The sequence below is a fragment of the Centruroides sculpturatus genome, unplaced genomic scaffold (genome assembly GCF_000671375.1).
Source record: "Centruroides sculpturatus isolate CEXI.00-Female unplaced genomic scaffold, Cexi_2.0 scaffold353, whole genome shotgun sequence".
In the NCBI taxonomy this organism is placed as follows: domain Eukaryota; kingdom Metazoa; phylum Arthropoda; class Arachnida; order Scorpiones; family Buthidae; genus Centruroides; species Centruroides sculpturatus.
Genome location: NW_019384573.1, coordinates 650,298 through 676,559, shown reverse-complemented (window position 1 = coordinate 676,559; position 26,262 = coordinate 650,298). Strand labels below are relative to the sequence as shown.

At 28.9% G+C, this 26,262-nt stretch overlaps 1 protein-coding gene across 1 annotated transcript in view; it reads left to right on the top strand.

Moving 5' to 3' along the window:
- Positions 1-11,426: 11,426 nt before the first annotated feature.
- The window catches only part of LOC111624250 (beta-secretase 1-like), a 40,985-nt gene continuing 26,149 nt past the window's right edge, over positions 11,427-26,262 (top strand). Inside the window, exons 1-8 of the mRNA XM_023367062.1 lie at positions 11,427-11,578; positions 11,725-11,911; positions 15,749-15,837; positions 16,023-16,239; positions 16,317-16,433; positions 19,774-19,908; positions 22,942-23,043; positions 23,176-23,316. Coding sequence (XP_023222830.1) covers positions 11,738-11,911; positions 15,749-15,837; positions 16,023-16,239; positions 16,317-16,433; positions 19,774-19,908; positions 22,942-23,043; positions 23,176-23,316 — 975 coding nt within the window. The 5' untranslated portion in view covers positions 11,427-11,578; positions 11,725-11,737. The remainder of the gene's footprint in view (positions 11,579-11,724; positions 11,912-15,748; positions 15,838-16,022; positions 16,240-16,316; positions 16,434-19,773; positions 19,909-22,941; positions 23,044-23,175; positions 23,317-26,262) is intronic.

The window sequence follows — 26,262 nt, the reverse complement described above, 5'->3', positions numbered from 1 at the left end:
AAAAATAAGAATAAATTTTAAAAATAATAATAATTTCTGTACAATTATATCCAGAGAAGGAATTAATTTTGTATATGAAAATGGGGTAATAAACTATAAAGAAATATAAAAGTTGGTAAATTTAATATTTAAAAAATTTCTGTAAAATTAATACCATGGAAATAAATTAATTCTGTAGAAAATAACTTCAAAATATTGGAAAAATTGTTAAATTAAATATTAAAATTATCTGAAAGTTTATACCAAAGAGAGTAATTTTCTAGGAAAAAAAAAACTGTAAATATTGGTAAAAAAAATATCTGTAAAATTATACCAAGAAAATAAAGATAATTTCTGTAAAATTATATCGGAGAAGAAATTAACTTTTTATATGAAAAAAAAGCAAAGAAGCTGTAAAAACCTGTAAAATTATACCCCCAAAAAAATTAAATTTGTAAATAAAAAAATACTGTTAAAAATTGATACATTTAATACTAAAAAAATGAGTAGTAAATATACTGTAATGTATCAGATAATAATAGTAATAGCCTGAACAATTATTATATACATTTATCTTATTTATTTGTCATATGAGTTGTATATAATCTTATATCTCTAGTGGCAGTTAACATAAGGCGTATTAAACGTATCTGCTACGTAATATATAATGTTGTATATAATAACTAATGTAGAATGTCATCTCTACTAAGAACAATATGTTACAGCGTAAATAATCTTCCTCTATTTAACTTCTCCAATTTTATAAATGTTATGAGGGAATAACCGAACAATTAAATTTATAAATAGAAAAAATAATTATGAATATTTGAGAATTTTTTTTTTTTTTTAAATTAGAAGTATGTTTGTATGTCTACTCGTCATTCTACGCGGATAACACGTCTCGTTATTGATTATTTTACTACAATTTACTCTTTAAAGTGAATTTAAATACCTTATTTTTTTAAATTTATACATTAAAAAAAGGGAAGGAAATTGTATTTTTTGTGTAGAAATTAATGTTTTTTTTTCTAATGAAAAAATTATCCATTCTCATAAATATACATCGCATCCGTGAGATAAATATTAAAGTAATTAATAAACTTGACAAAGAATAATTCAATTATCTTATCTTTAAATGTTGTTTGGAGGAAGTGGAAAATAGCAAGAACAATTGGAGAGATGATCCATCTTTCAAGAATGTGTTTATAATTTAGTTTATCTTTTAGAGAAAATATTTCCGTTTATTAATGAGTACAAATTAAACTCAAATTTTCTCCAAATTTTACGGTTAAACTACAGGAAATCCCATAAGAATTGTCTAATCGATTGTATCGAAAATTTGTCCATTTTTTTTTTTTTTAAAAAGTACGTCTGCTTGTCCGTCCGTTGTTCTACGCAGAAAAATTTTACAAATTGTTTTATTATAATTTAATCTGTTTAGTAAAGAAAACTTTCTTCATTAATCACTTTATAAAGGAATATAAATTAATCCAATTCTACTTCAATAAATTTGAATGAAAAATTAATATGAATGATGTTATGTATAATTAAAGTGGACATAAATTATCATTTAATTGAAGTAATTAGTTAGAAACGTTACATTTTTAGATTTTATTCAGCCCATTGTTAATAATTGTTGTGCTCAACAATTTTCATGATTTTTTGGGGGGCTCAACAATTAACATTATAATTTATATTTGAATTTAATTTTGTATTTATATATGATATAACCAGTATCCAGAGTAGCCCAAAAATCATTAAACCCGGGCCTTTTTATAAGTGGAATTCGGTAATTTTTGCAAGTCAACAATTTATGAAATTGTTTCAAATTTTCGTATTTTGAACGATTTTTAAGTAATAGAATATTGAATAAGATGGAAATTTTGCCTTTACAACTGTGAACTGACTTCTGGGCCACCATATATATACAAATATTAAGTCTTGTTCAATAGGCTATAGGCCTATATCAAATTTAACTTCTCGCAAACTGTAAGATAAACTAACTTTTTGGCCAACCTGCATAGAAAAATTTCAAATTCTCTTTGTTTTAACACAAGAAATGTCCCGACATTTGTAAGTTTAGTGTTTCAAAATTGCAACACTAAACTTGAATGGTCGACTTTGATACGTAAGTTAAGCGATTGCAACGAACATTAGCTTGGGATTGATATTTCATTTTATAATGTAACATAATATGCAAATCACTGTACAGAATAGGTAATAGTTAGTGTAAATGAACGAACTGTTGTATGAAGGCAGCACATAATTGAATTGAAGGGCAATTAGGATACGAGGAAGGACTTTACCAGATGTCTCAATAATTTCGTTTGTGTGGAAATTGTTTAGTTTCAACAAACTGGAATAATCCAGAGAAAATCTTGTAAATATTACGAATGTGATTACGATATTTGGACTTTATTTAAATTCAGATTATAAGAATAATTCTATAAAAATTTATAATTTAATTTGTAAATAATCGGATTATAAATTACGGTATGTTAAAACGTCTTGTACGAATGGTAAATTTCATTCTGCTGTATATTTGGTTAGAGATTTCGTGAGAAATTTCCATTTTTCTACCTGTTTGAATAGAGGATTTGGAGGAAATTTCGCTTTTCTAGTACACCTGAATAGAGATTTCGTGAAAATACCATTTTTTCTATATATACTTGAATACTGACTACGTAAAAAGATATAAATTTTCTATATATTTGGATAGAAAATTCGTTCCACTCGAGATATGACAAGTGACTTCCTCTGTATCTCCTCACCCTCTCGACCTTTAACCACCAAAATTTAATAGCATCAATTCCCCTAATACACAAACCTCCCTGCAAATTTTCGGAAATTTTCTATAAAGGGCACAGGAGTTTTTAAGCTTGAAAGAGGGTGAACAAAATCGTGCCCCCCCCCACACACACTACCATACACACAGAAAAATTTTCAAATTTTTTTTTTTTTGCATTTCTCGACGTTTCAAGGTGTCTCGAGACCCAAAAATATAAAAATCTGGTGAGGAGTAAGAAAATGACATCCCCAGCTTTTTACATCTTTACTTTCCTTAAGTTATATATAATTTTTATTGCTAAAAGTTTTAAAAGAATTAAAATACTTATAAAAACTTAAAATTTCTTAAGATTTTTAACAGGAAATTGAAAATAATATAAGATTAAAAATTATATAGTATCTTATTCCACTTTCGTAACGAGATAACAAATTTGATTTAAAAATAAATTAAATAAATAAATAAAATAAATTCAATTTATTCGCGCAGGGAAATAAAATAAAATTAAAATAATCAAATTTGTTATCTGACTTCAAGTGTGTGTGGGGGGGGGACAAGAGAAAGCATTTTCTTAACAGTAGTTGTATGCATATCGATAAATCCTTAATTTATCTGTTAATTAAAATAAAATATATTAAAATAATTCTAATTAAGAGATTTACAATATAATTATTAATCTGTAAACGTAAATAATTGCTTAAGGGGCAAGATGGCGTATGTACGAGTATGTTCGCCATCTTGCCCCGTTTCGTGCATTTTTATATGTAATTGAATTTTTATCGATATTAAAATATTAAAAAATGAAAATAAAATAATTATAGATAATTTATAACATTTTTAATTGAATAATAAATTAATTTTTAAAATATAAAACAAACTTTCTGGCACCTTTTTTTTTTTAATTGACGTATAATTATTTAAATTCTCGAAACTGAGTGCCAAATTGTTTTGAACGAAACATTTTGGCAAAATCTCTGTACATTGATACATTTTATTGCATTATAAACTATTATAAATGATCAATATAAAGTTAAGTATTTGGCATGCAACATCATTAAACACTTACCAATTAAGATGTCAAAAGTTTCTAATATATATTAATATATATATATTATTTTTAATTAAAAACAATATAAATTGAATGTAAAAGTTTTGTTAAAAAGAATATTTATAATGTAGCTTCATGGAACCTAACAAAGATAATAGTATTATGTCAAATAATATAATTCTCTAAATGATGAATGGAGAATGTATATAAATTTATATAATATAAAGCGGACATTATATAAACTCCATATTGTAGAAGGTCTAGGATATTAATTACTATCAGCTGGACCAGATTTGCACATAATTTTCAGCTTATGGCTTAGTGTTTTACATTTTTATATGTATTATGATTTGGTGGAAGAGAAGGGCCTGTTATATGGTAATACATAGGACCACAACAATTTTAAGTCCAGTACTGACTTAAAATTCGAGTACTGAACCGTGTCTGGGTATCAACAAGCATATGTTTATGTACAGTACATCTGAAGCTTTTAAAAGTCTGAATCATCTATATATAATTTGTAAAAATTCATTAAAAATATTTCTGTGTGTCGTTATCTAAAATGTTTATCACAATATTCTTTATAATAAATTATTTGAGGTTTTAAATACATTTTATTTATCAAGAAATTACTTGATTCTCTTTTAATTTCCTACTTTTTTTTAAAAAAATTATATCCTATCAGAAAGATCTGGATTCTTTTCCTCCCAAAATGTTTTTTCTTTGTATGGACGTAAAGAAATTTAATGAATAAAAATAGTTTAATTAAGAGAACAATTTTAAGATATTAATTCAAATAAATTAGTTTAATGATATAAAAATTTATTTTTTTGCCAATATAGAAATGTATTCATTGATAATGGAACGATATTTCCTAATTCTAGTACAGTTTTCTCTGGAATTTTTATGTTGGAAACATTATTGGAATCTTAACGAGTATTGTTTAACTCTAGTAACATTGTAACCAATAAAAAATTAAAGAGAATATTATGAATAATTAAATGTTTACGTTCAGTTAACAAAATAATCTGATAACTAGAATGGTACGATTGTTTGTATTCTGTGTATTCTAACTTCAAAATTATTATTATTAATTTATATCAATGGAATTATGTTTTCATATAATTTTATCTATGAGAAAATTTCCTCATAAGAGTTAATTCTCATATAATTTTACTCAGGATTTAAAATACAACTTTATGTTTGTTCCGTAAAGATGTCTTTCCTGCTTAACTGGATGCTCGACAGTGAAGCCAACATTATAACAACCCGAATATTTTGAGATAAAAATTTACATTCGCTGGATTTAAAAATTAAATAATAATATTTTTGGAATAATTAATGCTTAAAATTACTACTATTAAAAACTTGTTAGGTAATAAAGAAAAATAATGAATAAGTAAACATATATATATAATTAAATATGCAATTAATTAGATTCGAAGAGTGAAAATTTTAGTGATAAAGTAGTATATTTCGGGAAATTTTAAGCTAAAAATAAATTATTTTAATTTAATTAAAAGTTTCTAGAGTCAAGATGTAAATAAGCTTGTTTTTATTACTTATTTTGAGATATTTGTATGAGTTTCGAACATTTGTCAAACAAATTTTACTATATTCAAGTCAGAATTCTTTATTTATCTTTTATATAAAAAATAACTCAAATATGCTAAAAATAATACACATTTTCGATTTATTGATTTTCTTTAAATCTTAAAAACAATTTCCAAACTTCTTATCAGTCAAATATTTATTTTCTTCTTTCAAAGATAGAAGATAAGTATCAAAACTGAGACATTATGACAAACTTTTTGTTTTTTTTTCCAGTTTACAATATATGAGATACCTCATAGTATATGTATAAATATAATGTGGTCGGTCCAAAAGTCAGGTAATTATTGTAAATACTATTCAAATTTTCCATTATCTACAAACTTAGCATTGTTTAAAGTATGATCCTACCCTTGTTTAATACGCAAATTACTGTACTTTGATACAAAAAGGACGAGTTGAAATTCAATGAAACTTAACTAGTGCGAACACAATGGTTATGGTAATAAGTGATAACAATATCTTAGAAAAGGGATAATTTTATGCAGAAGAACGATACAATTTAGAAGAAACATTAGTATCTTGTAGGACTTCCTCTTGCCTGGATACTCGCAACTACCACTACTGGCATCCTATTTGGTCTTATAAATACAGTCTGGGAGACAAATTTGGAGATCAGGCAGGACAAAGAATCGTGGCAGCGGGACTAAGACATTTCTGAGAAACCCTATATATGTAGATCAAATATAACTTGCTGAAATAAGGCTACTTGTAGCCTTATTATGTACACTGAAAAATCTGATTACTACTAGTTCCAGTAAGTCTTATTATAAGATACTGGGATAAATCGCTATTCCAGCATCCTATAATAAGGCTTACAGGGACTTATTATGTTCAGAATTTTAAGGCACTCTGATTGCATTACGTGGCATTTTTTCTCAATGTAATATTATAATATATAGTTATTTACTGTTATGTAATTTTTACAAAAATGAATGCATCATTGCTCACTAATTAATTCTTCAAACGATATGGAATTTATGTAACCTAATTTTTACTTTTTTAAGCATTATATTCGAAAATAATGCTAATCCTATATTATAAAAGTAAATCAATATATACAGTATTTTAGAAAGTAAAGTTTATTTAATAAAAGTAAATACCATTAAAAAAATTTACGATAGTTGCCAACTGGGATAAGTTTTTTTTACTTTTTATCAGCTTAAATATTTACAAATTTCTTGTAATATTAGAGAAAGAAATATATTTAAATGCATGATGTAACTACTGTATATTAATAAAAACCATTCTTTAGTTGCTCCTCTATTATGTATTCACTTATAAAATTTGTTTGGGCATTCTATGATCTTAATACATTATTATTTTTTAATATTTACAACAATATAAGTACTGATAATGATCTTTTTTTATAATTTAAATACGACAAGAGACTTTAAGATGCTGTATAGTGAAGAAGAGATCAACGAAAATCCTTATCCTCAAGCATTGATCTGAGCTGTAAATTGTACATTTTAATTCTAAAATATATTAAATTATAAAAAGATGTTAAAGAAGTTACTCTTAAGAAATTGAATATTTTTAAAATGTATTTTAAATTTTGTTTAATTATTTTTCTATAAATTTAAATAACTTGTATAAAGTAAAATTAATCCAGAAAAATATATGATCGGGATGCTGTAAATTATAATTAAATAAGGTAAAAATTCGAAATAAAAATTTATATAATTTATCAGACCATGTTTTTTTCTTATAGAATATGGTTTAAAATTATAACTTTTACTGCTATAAAATCTGTAATTTGCCAAAAAAAGATTCATTTAAATAGTTGTTTTTTATCACAATTGTAAAAATAATAATATCGCATTGTTCCTTTTTTTGGGTTAAGTCCAATACCATATTTTGGCAAGTGTAATATTGAATTTTTAATATATTTCTGGCTGCAGATTTTATATTTTTCAACAAAATACTGCGTTGTTATTAGCCTCTATTTTTTAATTTTACAGAAAATATTTATGTAGATATTGTCCATATTCGGATGTATGTTATTAATATACTTTGTTCCATACGCGACATTAATTTAACTCTGTGGGTATCTTTTACTATGTCAAGGCAAGGCCCACAATGGGGGCAACCGCGTGGAGTTATAAATAACTGGAGAGGCAAAGGATAGTCAACCACCGAAGCAAATACATGCGCGCTCAGTATGATGGTCGCCATATTGTGCGGGGAATAACGAACATCTTGTGTACTTTTGTCAAAACATTGCATTCTGAGTTAATATATATATATTGCAATTAAATTCATTTTTATGCGTTCGTAAACAGATGGGAATTTGATGGGCTATTATGGATAATAATATGCGCTTAATTTCATGTTCGGGATGCCTTAGAGACCCATCATAAGTGAAATAACTTAACACAAACCCAGCAATTGTATTTATTACTCATGGTGTTGACATATTACATCTAACCTAACTTAACTTATACATTGACTCTGCAATAAATTCATAAAAACAAAATGTTAAGCCCGTGGCATACTTTTCTCCTTGAAAATAAAACACTTTTACAGTAGTGATTGAAAGATGCACCTTAAAAATTCAGATTTTTAACATATTAACTTATTAATATTTGTTTCAGATAGCTAAAAACAAAAACTAGAGGTAAGAAAGCTACGGTTGATGCAATAAAAACTGTAAGAGAGAAAACAGAGTATTAAAATTTTTAAAGCCATTCCAATAATAATAATATTAATATTAATAAACTATATTGAATACATGTCATATTGTTAAGAAATTCCTGAATACTTTTTATGCTATTAATTATTTCAAAATTACGAAAGGCATAATTTTGAGGTAGCGATGAGTTTTATAAAAAAAAATTGTAAATGCTAACAAGTAAAATCATCATAAGTTTGAGCCCACTTGAGATGTGACAACTGACCATTATCTATCTCTTCACCCTCTCGACTTTTAACCACGAAAATTTAATAGCATCAATGCCCCTTATATACAAGCTAATTATGCCAAATTTCATTTCTTAATCATTACCCCATTCAGAAGTATTAAACGAAATAGACGCCAAAACACATAAGCATATCCACAAAATTTTTCGCCAATTTTTTTTTCTTCTTCTTTTTCGGGTTCAGGAGGACTCAAAACACGGAGATTTGCAAAAAACTCCGAAGGTAAAATATGACACGATTCCAATACAGTGGGTGATCAGTTAACGAACTTAAAGAATCTGTCTAACGTCGATTGCTTTTCTCTCTTCTACAGGATTTTTCTTAAGTAATTAACAGTATTGCAATTGTAGAAATCCCCAAGCCTCAACCTGGTTTGGATGCCATTCTAAGACCGTTGTATTGACATCTTCCCACTTCTTCAAAGGATCTTTAATAACAGATATCGGCATTAATCCTTTTTTTCAGAAGAAAACATATCTCGCCTAGTTTCTTGGTGTTCTTCATTCAAGAGTTCTTGGCGTTTTTCTGTCGTTAGATTCGTTTCAGGTTCCATTATGAACTCTTCGATGTTCTTTATTTCTCAGATGTGATTTTTGTTACTCCTTTAGCTGCTTGAGTCTTCTTGATTATACAGTATTTTTCCTAAATAAGATTGAACTGCGGCCTACTGTAGACCTGTTCACGCCATACTGCCCAGCAACATTAGGCATCTTCTGCCCCACTCTCTACCTTTGCTATTATACTCTCACCTTTCGAAAAGAAAAACAGACGCAAAACTTAACGAGTGCCTACCCGATAGTCTCGCGAATACATAAAAGAATTGTTTTTGTCAGAAAAATAAAAGGCTGGAATTTCAGGGAAGAGTTTCAAAGCTCAAAGGAACACTATCCGATCCGATCTTATATACCGGCTTGAGCGTCGATGTCGATGTCTCCCGCACTCCGGAAAGTTTAGAATTGTTGCCCGAAGACAAGGGAAGACCAATCGGTATTCATTATTTTATGTCGCTTCTTCTTGCGTTTGTTCTGTGGGGTGTTCGTTATCCGATCATGTGTTCGTTATCCGAACATAAAAATCTTTCGCGAAAGTGTTCGTTATCCGATCACCCACTGTACTTTCACTTCTCTTGTACTGTACTACATACATGTAAAACGCGCTTTTTAAAAGTGTTCTTTTTAATAATTTTTTCAGCAATATATATATATCGAAATTAATTGAATACAGTATTTAAAGTATAACACATTTTAATTTGCCAAAAGTCTAAAATATATTAAGTACAAAAACATGACGGGATGATATTCGGGCCTTTACCTTTTAGTTGTTCACCAATTTTTCCCGCACAATATGGCGGAATGCCCTACGGCGTGACATTGGTTGGCTTCAAGCTGTCGATGTAAATATTTCCACCACTTCCTCCACTTATTTATAGCTCCTTAGGTGACCGGGTGGTGAGAGACGGAGTCAACATTCAGGAGAACAAAATGGAGAAGTGAATGAAATGCCTAAGTGCCAGTGGCGTAACGTAGTGGGGGCGGCGGAACGGCCCGCCCAGGGCGGCACTTTTTAGGGGGCGGCAAAATTACCTTTTAGGGGGCGGCAAAATTTCACAATAAATAATAATAATATCTTGTAAAAATTTGAACCATTCCAATCTATATTTGCGTCGCGCCTACGATAGTGCTATCGTCCGGATAGTACGGGAATCGGCTCACCGTCCTGGTGAACTAGTAATTTCATCCCAGGATATCCTGCGCGACCTGTTGACCTTTTTTTTTCTTTTTTGCTTGTACGATTCATTCGCATTCATATACACCACCACTATCCAATAGAGCTATTTTAAACAGGTCGCTGCACTAGCACGGAATTTTTCATTGCTTGTTCTGTGACAAAACTGAATTTTAGTCTTTTAAATTAAAATACCTAAATAAGGGGGCGAAATTTTCCTTTGCCCCGGGCGGCTGACACCCACGCTACGCCATTGCTAAGTGCTCCAATTTCTTTCCATTTTCCTTTGTTTCATTCACGTACTCACGTAGTGCTATTCGTTCTACAGTAGTTGTGCAGTTTAGTAAACTTTTTTAATTAATAAAATTATAATGCAACCCTACGTTTTGCGCTGTTACCTATTACTCTTCCATAATGGTTCAATAAAAGAAGTGTAACGAGCATAACTCCGACCGCGAACCGACTGCTCATGAAAGCTCACAAAGATGCGGAATCATTAAAAATTTACAGTAAATGAAAAAAAAAAAAAAATTGTATAAGGGATCCTTACTTCCTCGAGGACCAAGGCAATTTTTTTTTTTTTTATTTTGCTTCTTCTTCTATGCATCCCTGGCCATAATTCAATTCACAGATACAGTACCACACAAGGCTTTCTTCGTTAAAATCCATACCAAAAGAGATATTTTTGTTCACCGCTTCAACTCTGCCATCCAGTCAGCCAGAAACGGATTTAACGGCGGGCACATCGGGCTCTCACCCTGTGCCCCGACTTCTGAAGGGCCCCACAAAACCCCAACTTTATATTTTTTTCTAATGACCCCAAGTTTGGTTTCATATGCGCAGTTTTAATTACTTACAAGTTTACAATCGGCGGTAAAATTTAAATATAATATATGACATATTATAATTAAATTTTATTGTAAATACAGTATTTTTCATTTATTTAAAAATATAGTTAACATATACATACAGTATTTTTATTTTTTCTCTCTCTTTCTTTTTTTAAGAGGCCAAATATTTTCTTCTGCTCCCGGGGTCTCAACCGACCTTAATCCGCCTCTGCAGACAGCGGTAAATATATAATATTAAGTAGAATTTTAATTAAAAGTAATTTAATTAACGTCACTTTTTTAAATATCATTAATTATAGTTATAATCTAAACGTATAAAATAAAATGTAAAATTCCTAAAGTTAAAAATATAATAAAATTATTATTATATTAATTATTATAATTAAGTTTTAACGTTAATAAAAATAATTTATTTAAATTAATACAAAAATATATTTAATAATTTATGAACATTTTTATTTATTTATTTATATATTTTTAATCTTAATTTCGCAGATGGCGCTTATCAAAACATGGAGGTGGTAGGAAATTGAAATTGAAGCAATAATTATGCAATTATGTCGATTACAGCAATAAGAGCGTGGTTTTTTTTTATCGATGAAAACGAATGAGAAATGCTTATTAAGCCCAGTCAAATAATGCACAATATTTGTTAAAGTAAGATTAAATTTATTATTATTAACCCTGTTATCTGAATGTCAACATTACAACTTCTCAATAAAATTTATAAATGTGACGAAAGCATTAATTATTTATCATTAGAATAAACTGTTTCTATGTTTTTTTTTTTTTTTTTATTTCAGAGGTTTACTTAAAATGTATCCTGCCAAATTAATTCTCTGTTTGACATTTACTGTTCACTTAGTTTTGACATCAAAATTAGCTCATATTCCATTATTTCCTGTCTATGATTGGAATTTTATTAATAATAATGCTATAGTAGATGAAGGATATTATATCAATTTAGATTTTGGAACACCTGAGCAAAGGGTATGTTTTTTATCATCAAATTTTATAAACTATATTTACAGAGTTTTTCAATGTATTTAATAATAAAATTAATACAGTTTTCATTATAAAATGATAATAGTAAGTTTACTGGTAGAAGCTACTTTAGGTAATTTGTACCAGAGCTGTCAAGAGAGAGGAGAATTTTCCTGGTTTTGGAGAAAACTTGGGAGCCCATAGTGGTTCCTATCTCTATAAATTAATGTTATTTTTGGTAAAAGTGCACTTAGGGAGCCCTATGATGTGAAGGTCAGTTTTTAACACATATCAGTCTACTGCCTATTGTATATGCACCTCAGTGGGGGAAATCCCTCACACCTGCTTAAAACTACAGTGGAACCTCGGTATATGACCTGATGTTTGGACTTATACTGAATAGGACATATACCAAACCAACCTTTCCCATAAAAGGTAATGTAAAACTGATTAATCCATTCTCATGTAAAAAAAAAACCCCTGTTGATATGGTATATTAATGGTATTGTAAAATAATTTAAACACTGTTTGAACACATTAATAAAAAAAAAATAAATTTTATTATAGATTTTTAAAGTTATTACAGTATATTGTATTATATTATTTAAATCATTAAATCAAAATCAAATCAAACTCTCCTTAACAACTTTTGCAACGTTAGCAGATTTAATAATGTCTTTATTTTTCATGATTGTCGATATCGTCGTTCTCGGAATACAGTATGCAACAGTTAAATCTTAAACATGCATGTCACCTTCATATTTCTCAACAATCTCTTTTTTTCAGTTCCATTGTGATTCTAGTCATTTTTTAGTTTTCTATTGCTTTTCATTTGCCTTTTTGCAATTCATGATTAATAAAAATACTTACAAATTAAAATCAGAAGAAATTTAACAAAGTTATAAACTGTGGCACAGCAAACGTCTAGCCTGGTCTAGTACACCGATAGTGCTACTTGTTCATAGATGGCGCATATAGTTGAATTAAGTCGTATACCGAACAACAGTCGTATACCAAGCAAAATTTGTTTCATCCAAACAAGATGTATTTTAAAGCAGATGTATACCGAGGTACCACTGTATATAACATCAAGTACTCCGCAAACAGTCAAGTGGATTACTAGAAGCTGGCATAGTCACGTGAGCTAAATAATTAAACATCATAGTCTTGGAAGTACCACCATTGGGGCTACCTACATGCACTTGTACCTTATTTTTATTAGCAAAATATGAAATGTTAAATCTGCTTTTTATTAACAAAGAAATATTTTGCATATTTTACTTATAAAAAAAAAAAAAGGAGTACACACTACACCCTGGGCCATGGTATATGCTCTCCACAGCCCTGATTTGTAAATGTGTATGTATGTACAGTAGAGCATCAATTATCCGACCCCTGATAAACCGTCACACCGGTTAACCGACCGTTCTAGTCAGCAAATTTCAAATGTCTGCTAGTGATGTGGCGCTACAATATTTGGCTATGTCTTGGATACTTTAATATTATTTTTGTTAAATTTTTGCATGTTTTAGCTGGCAACATGGCTCAACCATTGAAGGGAGGCCAGTATTTAAACAAGACTTAATTTTCTAATTATGAGTGGTGGTTTGTTTTGTGAGCAATAAAATAATTTAAAAATAATTTTTAACGATACAATAGTGATGATTATTGTTTTAAAAAAATTTGTTAGGCTTACCATCGATGAAAATTCAACACGAAGTTGGTTAATAGCGATATACTAATATACTAATTACATGGGATATCCTAATATACTATACTAATAATGTACTTTTTAAATTCTTTTCGGTTATCCGATTTTTTCAGTTATCTGACCAACCTGAGTCCCCAATTGAGTCGGATAATTGATGCTCTACTGTATTAATTATCTAAAAGTATAGTAACATTAAGTAACTTTTATAGGTTTACTTAAGTTAGTTACTAGCATTAGATAACTGAATACTTAAAGGAAATACCTGAAGGAAATTTTAAAAGATTTTTAGTAAATTTTTAAAAATTTTATAGTGTGTTCTTAAAATTTAATTAAAATTTTTTAATTAGATAATTTTTTATGTAAAAATATAACAATATTTCTATGTAATATTGACAGTTTATAAGGAAATTTTAAAATATGTTTACTTTATTTTCAATTGCTATAGGACTGTTATTTGAAAATTATGATTCGATTTTGTCCATTAATCTTAATTATTTTTAATCATCAAAAGTAAACAAATTAATGATAAAGTTCTTTCAAATTTTGAACTGTAAATATTTGGTTGAATGATTCTCTAAATTAATGTAATGTATTTTCAAGTAATAAATATACTGAAAATCCTTAAAAATATATAAAATTTTGAAATTTTTAGTTTTTGCTTGTTTATTACAAATTGAGACTTATTTTTTTTTACAAATTGCAAGATTCTAACTGAAATATTTAAGAATAATTTTTGATAAGTTCATAAACATCTATATGATGATGATTACTAGCCAAAGATATTTACTTTTATAATATTTTTAAAATCAAATATACACCCACAACTGCCAGTAAATGATCGGGCTAAATATTTAGCCCGATCATTTATGGCAGTTGTGGTATATATTTGCTTAATATATCGGGTTTTGAATGTGTATATTTGTATAGCTTTTCAAAAACACTGTTTATTGTCATTTTTGATGTTACCTAATTAATACTCTATTCTTTATTCTTTATTATTCTTCTTGTTTGAATTTGTATTAAATTATTATTTCAGCAACCTAATAGTGCTGTTTTTCCACCAATAATCTTGCAACATGACAACGCTCGTCCACACACCTCGCTCACAACTGGAGAGGCTCTGCGAAACCTGAAGTTTGAACTGATTCCACACCCTCCTTATTCCCCCGATCTTGCGCCTTGTGATTTTTATTTCTTTCCTCTACTTAATTAAGAGAGACCTCAAGGGTAATCATTTCACCTCAGACAATGAGGTGAAGGCAGCTGTCAAGTCCTGGATTCGAGAAAAGTTGGAAGACTTTTTCAGTGAAGGAATGAAAAAACTTGTTACATATTGGAGAAATGAGTTAGTCATCATTAGGGCTATGTTGAAAAATAAATATATGATTTTGAAGCTTAAGAAATATACTTTAATGTACTTTTTGCCCGATCTTGCTATTTGTTTTTGTTCGTGTTCTACAAGCGTGTGTATTACTTTTCAGCCTGTCCTCGTAAGTTTGCGATAAACAGCACTATTATGTTGCTGAAATAATAATTTAATACTCTATTGATTATGAAGAATTTTGCTACAAATTTAAATTTTAATTATGTTAAATATGACAAATATTACTGCATTTATATGTCTGAATTATATGATTAGTATTATAACGTCATATTTATCTTCTCTTAGCTTAATATCTTATATTTATTTTTAAACATTTCAGTAAAAAACAGAAAGGATTTTTTTGAGAAATTAATATGATTTAAGAAAACAATATAACAATATAAGAAAACAATAAAAGCACCAACTAGCACTTGTAATCCAGTTAAAATGAACAAATTTATTATAAAAACAAACATTTTCAACTGGATTATAGTTGTTAGTTGCAGGGATGGGGAAGTTGGCAGAAAAATACACAACTCCTGACCCGTAAAAAGATAAAACTTGTCGACTTCTGACTCCATCCCTGGTTAGTTGGTAATCTCATTTACTTTTATAGTAAATTTTGATAGAAAAGGATATTCAGTAAATTATATTCTTATCATTTTGTGATTTAAGTTTGAAATTTTATTATTCAATATACTCAAATAGTCTTATTTTTGTAAACAGAAATCATGTAAATATTAATATAGGAAATACCTTTTCTTTGCAGTTTAATATTTTATTAGATACTGGAAGTAGTAATTTAGCAATTGCAGCCATTTCAAATGTGCACTTAGATAGTTATTTTCATTACAACAAGTAAGTCATATAAATTTTTTAAAGAAATAATAATAAATTTTAATTGTGATTTGATATAAAGATAAAAAATCTTTCTTAAAAATTTCTTAAAAATGAATTAAGGTTTAGAAATTTATAAATAAATTTCTAAACCTTAATTCATAAAAATAATTTTGATTTGATATTTTAAATTTTATTTTTTCTAGATCTACAACATTCCATACAAATAATCAAAAGTTGATTGTTAATTATACAGTTGGAAGTTGGCAAGGCTTTCTTGCTACTGAATTAATATCAGTTCCAAGTAATCCTCCATTAGTTGTGAATACGAATATAGCTTGCATAGAATCAGAAACAAACTTTTTTTCTAATTCATCAGTTTGGCAGGGAATATTAGGAATGGCTTATGCCAAAATTGCAAAAGTATGTAAGTCTATGTACACATGATATATAAAACATAGTCTTAAGATTTATAAAATATGTATAATTTAATTTTTTAGCCTCCATCTCTTGTGCCTTTTTTTGATTCATTAGTGAAGACTAAGGACTTAAAGAATATTTTTTCTCTGCATACATGTGGTCCTTTTGCAACAATGGCTGGATCAAATGGTGAATTAGTAAGTATTTAATTTTCTTTTCTGATTTAAATAACCAAATGATTTGCCACATTTTTATTATTTAAAATATATACATATTTTAAATCTAATTAATAATCTAAAACAAAGGCTAGAGGTAGGTGATTAGGCTGCCATCTCATGATAAATTTAATAATTATAAATAAATTTTAATTTAGAATTTTAGATGTAAAATACTGATAAAAATCAAGCAGATCATTCAAATAAATTGGGCTAAGGAGTTTATAATGTATATATTCTTTATTCTTCCAAAGTCTGGATGCTATTGTCTCCAGATTTTGGATTTTGTTGCATTCCAAACATCAAATATATGTTCAATTATTAAATATGTAATCAATAATGTTATATATATAATCAAATCATTTATAGACCTGATATTAGCCTATGAATTAGATTGAAAATGTTTGTCACTATATTAATAACTTTGGCAAGAAAAAAGTTAAGGTTTTTATTTACTTGTTTTTGTCTCAATATGTTTTGATGTGTGTTATTTAGTATTTTTCATGGGGCATCAAACTCAAGGACCATTCTGAGTGGCACAAATCCTAGTTATGCCATTCTTCCTATTGTTCCTATGCGACAACTTTCCAAAGCTTAGTCTGCAGAAGATAAAAGAGTATGTGTTTATTGGACCACAAATGTAACAAATTTTATATTACCATGATTTTGATGCCACACTCAGTCTAATGGGGAAGAGTATGGGATATGTTCCAACAAGTATATGTTACCATCTGGTGATAAATATTAGAGTTTGAATGTATCTTGTAATGTTTTGGAAAGTCTGTACTATAGAGGAACTGTCTCATTTGAAAGTTTGTTGTGACATGTCACTGAAAGTGCACATCCCATTCTCATTTGGACATTTTCCCCTGAATTTCAATGCTGTAAGTGATGAATGTGGCAAGTGCTTCCAAGAACAAATTGCAAGTATGAATAAAGACATACAAAAGCAAGTGGAGTGTGGCAATATTGGCTGATTTTTGTTAGAATCTGAAGCTTGAAGCCATCAAGGTTAAGTAACAGACAGGCAAATAAGTGCCATATTAATACCAATATATAATTGTTAATAAACCAGAAATTTTCGAGTATGGGTCACACACATTGCTGATGGCTTGCATGGACTTAGGTAGATAGGCTACTGTAAAAATGCAACAGTTCATGATCATTAACAACAAATTATTGTGCAAGAAGAATGTTCCATATCAGTATGGCAGCTCCTTGCATGTCACATGCAAACCAGCAATACAAGTGATAGACATAAAAATGCTCAATAGAAAAGGAAAAGGCTGAACAAGAACAAGTATTAAATTCATGACAAACTGTTGAATTATTGGGCTATAATATGGCTATTTAATTAACTCTTCTTCCTAGCGCTGAAGTCCTGCTTCTATGCAGGACCCACTTTCTTGCATGCCCTTCTCCATTTGGTACGGTCCAATGCATCTTCTGGAGTGACGACATATAGATGAAAACATTCATAGAAAGAATTTTTCTGTTTGGTTTTGAACTGGTAATGGTTTATTTGGTGAGTGTTATATAATTAAGTATCCAGTTTTTTGAAATACAGTATTCTGGAGTGACGGTCACCCTCCTCATGTCATCTTGCAGTCGATCCATCCACCTCATTTTGGGGCACCCTTGGTGTCATTGTCCAGGTGGAATGAGTTGTAATGCTGTCTTCACTACTGAGTGTTCATCACTATGCATGACATGGCCATACCATCTGAATTTTGCTTCCTGCATCTTTTCAGATATAGGGGCAACTCTAGCATTTTTAAATATCCTGAAAAATGTGATCTGATATACTCATAATAAATGTTTTGAGTGTGGCAGTTGGTATAGCATGCCATGCTTTCTCCACTACAACTTTTAAGTCTTCTATTAAACTATATTACTTTCCATCAGCATATAGTTCTTGAGAGTATACTCCAGATATTCTTAATTGGATTTAGAGGTGGTTATTCAACAGTTGGACTTCTTTTTGCTGAAATCAATTTTTTGTGGTGTGAGATGAATGGATGACTGTATTGGCTTGCATAAAATAAATTTTCATAAATTTTGAAGTAAAGTATTTTCAATTGGCTCCTAATACTTTTTGAATCCATTTGCCCATTTATGAATACAGTAGATAACTTTCCCTTGCAAGAAATGGCACTCCACACTACAATGAAACCACCATCCATCACTCGTTGAGATAAAATCCTCTCTTCTTTGTGCAAATAATGAAAATAATAGTTCAAACCATCCAGTTGAATTTTTTCATATGAAAAAATAACCTGTTGCCATTCTGTATCCCACAAAATGTGATCTCAAGCATAAGTCATTCTTGCAGTTTTTTAATTAGGGGAGGTTTTCTTTTCAATTTCTTTCAAGTTGTCCTAGTGATTTTATCTTTGAACAGCACAAGGATGAACTTTTTACTCTAATTGGTTCACAATTTTTGATGATGATGTCAATACTGTTGCTTGCAACTCTCAAAATTTGCCACTTATGTTTTGCATTTACCTTAGAAGGTCTTACATCATTGTTTTTCAAGTTATATTTATTACTTTTTTTGATGTAGTTGTACACAACAGTGTGACTCCTTCCTATTTGGACAGCAACAGTACAATAATTTTGTAATTGTGGCCATAAAATACTAATTTGTCTTTGTTTTTTCTCTGTCAGTTTTACATCTTTTCCCATGTTTGATAGATGTTTTATTGTACACAAATGTATGCAAATCTCTTTATACACTTACACATTCTTAATTATTAACATTTATATGAAAATTTGCAGTTAATTTTTAGTAGTTTTTAAAGTTTTGTCAATGTAAATTACCTAGTCTTCTACTTTTTGAAAGAAATATTCCAACACTATTCTTTCATTATTATATAAACCTATTATTTTACTTCTTTAAAGCATATGGACACGATTGAATTAATAATTCTAATAAAGTTAATTGTTTAAAGACAAGCAAAAAGTCCTTAAAGTTTTGTCCACCACTGTACAATTGTAGCTTAGTATGCTAAATGTTTTAATTGTAAATCTCAAGTATTAAAATTAATATTATCTTGCATATAATTTATTCAATGAGAATATACTGACAAAAACCTACAATTTCTTCGATATAAAGATCATCATCTTTATATTAAATGAATTTAAACATTATCTTCAAACATTTTTCTTTAATTTTAAATGCAATGTTCATTATAATATTTTTTGATTAATTGAAGTGAATTTTAGTGATTGAACTTTAAATTATATTGGCATTACAGTACATAAATTAATAACAAAGAAAGAAAAATTACCTTTAATATTTTATTTATTTTCTGTATTACAGGTATTAGGAGGAATAGATGAAAAATTGTATTCAGGAAATATTGTATTCACACCTATTTATCAAGAATGGTATTATGAAGTTATATTGATGAATATGAAAATTGGCAATGATAGTTGGCCTTATGAATGTTTTAAGGTAATGTCTTGTAATAATCTCAAGCTAGTTCATAATTTTTTTAATAATATAATTACGATGTACAGTATATACCAATGTNAATGTTTTAAAAATGCAATTAATATTATCAAATTAGTGCTTTTGAATATTCTATGGAGATTGTTTTGAGTTGTGAGAACTGGGAGACTCTGGAATAACTCTGTTCCATATTCAGGATGGAAATGTAGAAAGAAAGATTTGAGAAATCTTTCTCTAAAAAGTCCTGACACCAGTTAGGATAAATTATCTTGTGTCCTAACTCATGATTTGACTTTCCTGATATATTAAAAATTTACCTGAATCTTAGAAAGATTTAATTGGAATGAGTTGACAATGGAGGTAGGCATTAACAGGTCAAACGATAATTAAGAATATTTCTATATATTTATTTATATAATAAAAATTATATTTATCATATATATTACATAAAATCTTACATACAGATAAGTACAAAAGATTAAGAATAAAAATTTCAATTTCAATGTTTACTAGGAGAAAAACGTTTAAAATTCAACTCACTAATTCTTACTCTTGTTTTAGAGAGAGAGAGAGAGTCTACATATATCATTTTATATTACCTATAATTTATAAAATCACTTCAACACTTTATGAAGATTATTCTTCAGATGATATATTTGTTTGACAAATTCTTAAGAGAGCCAGAGAATCAGGAACATAGATCTTCTAGAGCAGGAACAAAAATACAAGCACAAAATACAAGCAAGAACAAGAGCACTGTTTTTGGAAGCCAGTGTTTGGAGGTGACCCATCACCTTTTATACCAAACTTTCCTCCAATCAGATTATTTGGAAAAGCCAGCCACACTTCCGACACATGTTGAAAGTTGGGCAGTTTTTGGAGTGGGACATGTCAAGATCCCATGTTATGCTATCACTTTTGAAGGAAATGATGTTATCTCCTTCTAATAGAAAGGAAATTCCCCTTCCCTTGTTAGTGTATTTTCTCAAAATTTAAGTAAAATTTAACAATTATTTAAAATAAATTATTTATTTCAATAAACACTCAGACTCCTTAAATATACTGACACAAGCATCTTATGTATCAGAGAATTAATATTTAATATCTTACTAATGTTTTCTACCTGCTCCACATGTCATCTTCAGGTATTTTTGAAATTTTTGAAGTATTTGGAACGTTTTCTTGTATCGGTTCCAGTTTGAATGTTATGCAAAACAAAATTCAAATTTCTACATCCATTTGAACAATTCGTTTAAATACAAATATACAAAAGATAAATTGAAATACACAAATACATGGATCCAATTAAATTAAAATAACATAAAAAATATGAAACAAAATAAAATAAAGTAAATAAAATGTATCAATACAATAAACCTAATTATATAGACTGAGTGCATGCCATATATCGTATTATATTGGGTTATGATCAGTCATATACTTCCATGCTGTTGGTAACTTTGTGGCGTCTTTATAGTTCAAACATCTGCCCATACTGCCGGATCTATATATATCAAATTTCTCCAAAGTCATTGCCAAAGATGGTGAGCGCACCTGTCTAATAACCTTAGCTTCATTCCAATCAATCACCGAACCTTCAGTCTGTGCTACCTTGGATAGTGCTGTATTGTAGTGCCCTTTACCTATATCATAAACATGTTCCTTCAGCCTTTTAATGAAGGAAAATTTGATGGCTCATCATAATTTTATATAAACTGATTATCATTAGTGTGTATCAAACTATTTGATGGAATCCTTTCATTTATTTCTTAATATTAAATGATCTATACAGTTACTTATTTCATTTATTTCTCTCTATTTTTACTATAAATGTTGAATTAATAATTTTAGCCAACTTATGTTAAATTATTACAATAAGCATGATTACTGTGATATGATTGGTATCAGTAAGGGTTTGTTTTGATGCAAATACAGACACAAAACTGACAAAACATTATCAATTTCATTAATTATTTGTTAGTTTTACCAGCATAATGTTGAGTGATAGTTAAAATGATTCTTAAAAATGTATTTTATTAATGTGTTTTTTCATATTCTATTTAAAGTTTCATATCATAATTTCGTAAAATAATTTTTTCTTTATAATCTTTGCTAAATTGTAGATGCATTTTATACATTGATGCTTCTTATAAAGTGAGAAATATGACATAATAATAAATTATTAACTCTTTACATGCCAGATAATTTCATTTAAAAGAAATTCATATATTTTGGCTAACTATTAATTATTGATGCAAAGTTAGATCCAAATTAACATGATTATAAAGTTAGGATTTTGTTGTTTGCATATGTAAAAAAATTTTGCACTTTGATTTAATACTGAACATTTAATATATTTCCAAAAATTTACTGAATTATTATTATTATTTTATATTTATAATAACCAGATTGGAATGTTATATTTTGAAATTAATTAAATGAGCTTGTATTCAATAACTTCTCATATTTGTTACTTACAGGGTGATGCATATGTATGTCCTGGCAAGAAAATTAAATTATTCAAAAAGTACAGACGTAATTCAATTCAAATCAAATGCAATTAATTAAGTTGTAAATGAAGTAAGAAATGCAAATTCTAAAATGATTTTTGTCTTTAGACACAATCAAATTCTGTACGTGTTCATAAAATTGATCCCTGCTTAAATTCCTTTCATTGTCTCTATATTATACTCACAGAGAATCTAGATTCTTTATTGGAGACATACAAACTTTATTTTTAGTTGTCCTCATATTGCAAAGTGTATGAGATTTAAATTGAAACTTATACAGGGACAATTCAATACTGCTTTCAGACTTTTCTGATGCATCCAGAGCTATCAATCTGGGATAAAACATTTGTTTGGGATAAAACATCAAATACCTCTTGAGTGTCAATTGTCCCTCTATCAAACTCTCAAACACAATTAGTATTCCCTCCAGGTCATACATATGTACCAACCTATGTGAACAGTATGTAAAATATTTTAATATCAATCAATGCATATTTACAACATACAAAAATTTTTTATTTTTTAGTTAAATACCAATCACACTATAATAGATACAGGTTCATCAAATTTTGTAGTACCTCAACCTGCTTTTGATTGGATTGTTGAAAAAATTAAACATAATACAATGGTAAATTTTACTTTATAAAAATTTCAAATAATTTTATATGTAATATATAGAAAATTTTGTTTTATATCTATACATACTTTAATGTAGAAAAGAAGAATTTTAAATAATTTAAAATTCTTTTTGAATAATTAGATGCTAGAGATTCCTGATGATTTTTGGTACAGAAAAACAGAAGTTTGTTTATTTGATGAAGAAGTAGATCTGTTTCCAGATTTAAGACTATATCTTGCACAAAAAGAAAAGCAAACATTTTCCCTTGTGATTACTTCTGAGGTAAATTATTTTTGTTTTGAATATGTGACTCATAACTAATTTTAATGTTATAAACAAGTTATTATAATTCTGTAACTATAAGAGTTTATCATTATATTAATGGAAATTGATAGGACACAGATTTTAGTGTATAATATATAGTATGATCAGAAATGTTGGTAATATGGAAATAATTTATGCTATTAGGACATTAAACTATTGTCAGTACAATTAACATTATTCTGTATTCTAAACACCCTTTAATATGCATTAACTTATATAATCAATTGAATTTGATTTTGTTGAAGAGATTATAGTCTACAGTTTTGTAAAACAATTTAGAAATTGAGATGTCTAAGTTGAAGAAAAGCTACTTATTTGATACTCATAACATAATACTCATTAATATTATGATAACATTATTAAAACTTTGCATATGTTCAGATTTGTAACGAAGACATTTTTAACATCATCTTAAGAACTTGAAGTATTTATTGTTAGCTTGTAAAAAAAATATAACAGCACTTTGAATTTATAGTATTAATATTAGATTTTATAAATTAGATGCAGGAAGGTTTTGTGCAGTTTTTAAATCCTCAGTTTCAGACTAAAAATTTGAAAAACCTCTAGATTATGCAATGTCCAAACTTAAGTCATATTTGATTTAATTTTTTTCTCTGAATATTTTATAATCATTTTGTGAAAAAACAAGAGCATAATAAAATATTTGCATTTTTAATATATTCTTTCTTTTCATAAAATTATTGCTTAAAATTCTGAATACTATGTCAATAATTTGTAGAGTGTTGGAAGACATGCAATTGGTCTGTATTGGGTGGGGTCTGTGATTTTGTTGTTTTTAGGTTTCATGTAGGTGATGCCCAGAGTAAGAAATTTTGGCATGTCTTGTGGATTGATGATGATGTGTGTTAGATGTTTAGCTAGTTCCTGGTGCAGTGATGTAAACTTTTTGTACCAGAAATTGTGAATGTTGTCTACACCAGGTGTCTTCCAGTTGTGTGTTCTGTTAACAGCATAGCGGATGTTGTGTACATTTATTTCAGCACAGAGCATACTTGGTATGTTGTGAAAGTTTCTGTTCTCCTCCTTGATCCAGCCTGCATCAGCATTGTGTGTAACAGCATTGGACCAAAGAGAAGACCAATAAGTTGCGAGTTCTTCTTCTGTTGGTGTGCCACTGTGCTGTGTATCAGTGTTTGTTTTNAGTGACGATTATTATTTTTTAAAAAAATTTGTTAGGCTAAACATCGATGAAAATTCAACACAAAGTTGGTTAATAGCGATATACTAATAAACTAATTACATGGGATATATTAATATCCTAATATACTATACTAATAATGTATTTTTTTCCTTCTTTTCGGTTATCGGATTTTTTCAGTTATCTGACCAACCTGAGTCCCCAATTGTGTTGGATAATCAATGCTCTACTGTATTAACTCAACATACATATGACCAATTAATGAATAACCCATTGCAACATTTGATAAAAAACAAAAATAATAATAGGGAGATTGATTAAAAAAAAAAGTATTATAGAAAAGGGTGGGGCAAAATTTATTTTGTCTGTCTGGTCCAAATAGGTTACCAAAGATTAACATAAAAGTTAAAACACAAACACTCACTCAATAGAGACTGTTAATTGATATAAGGAATTACATTTTTTATGATTTATAAAAATTTGGAAACAACTTCAATTTTTGTTTTGCAATCTCCCAATTTAGCATAAAAAATGTTGATGAAGTCATACAAAAATTAAATAATAATAAAATGGATACTCAGATCAATTAATTAATGTCATTAGACATTAAAAAATATATATTTGTCGATCACCCACCAATGGATAATGACAACTCTACCATACTACAAATATATTCCATGGGCAGTATTAGAAAATGATACACACAAAATATACTAAAACAGACCATAATCACAGATAAAACAATTCATCACAATAGACCTGACATTACTCTCATTGACAAATTCAGTAAGATTGCTTACATAATAGACAACTCTGTTCCAAACACTCATAACATAAAAAATGCTCACGTTGAAAAAAATCAACAAGTACAGTACACTCCACTCACTCAAGAAGTAAGACAGATGTGGAGACTGAATAAGGTATGTATTGTACCTGTTGTCTTCTCTTCAACTGGTGTTATACCACATACACTACACAAAAGGCTAGAAACATTAAACCTTAATAAAAACATATACGGCACTACAGAAAGTTGCAATATTGAACACGTCACATTGTTGGAAAGTTTCTAGATGTTGATGCATGTACCAATAACACAGAAACTTAATTTAATACTTGTTTGGGTATCTATGCTTTGACTTTCAATAAGTCTGACATAGCACTTGGCACCACTATCAGCTGAGCATGACATTTGCAACATAATAATAATAATAATAATAATAATAATAATAACTCTCCCGTGGTCACCACCTGGTCGTGGTGGGAGAGCCCAGTAATTTTACTGAACCATAGGGCAATGCAGGCTGGAGCACAAGCTCCTGGTAGGGACACCCATGCCAGTAAGGTCTATGGGGAGAAATGAAGCTAAGAGTGACCACACACCCACATTATGTGGAGATAATCATAATGGTAGTAACCAGATCAAAGTGTGATACCGGCTCGGACGTCGCCCGGGTTAACAAGGTCCGCGTTCGTGGGTTAGGCAGAGGCTCACGTTCGAAAAATAGGCCACAGTCTCCCTTGGTTACCGGTGGCGAAAGCAGCGCCGGCCCAAGCATGGCTACTGCAATGCCCTCAACAGATGTGAGGAATCAACCTAGCCTTGGTGTTTCTGTGGCAATTCATCCACAGACCACAAAGGCTGGAAAACCACGCCAACGGATGAAATGGACAACAGAAATGAACGAGTTTATCATCCGCACTTACTACACCATCACAAGACTCGAAACAAACATGACAGCATACAG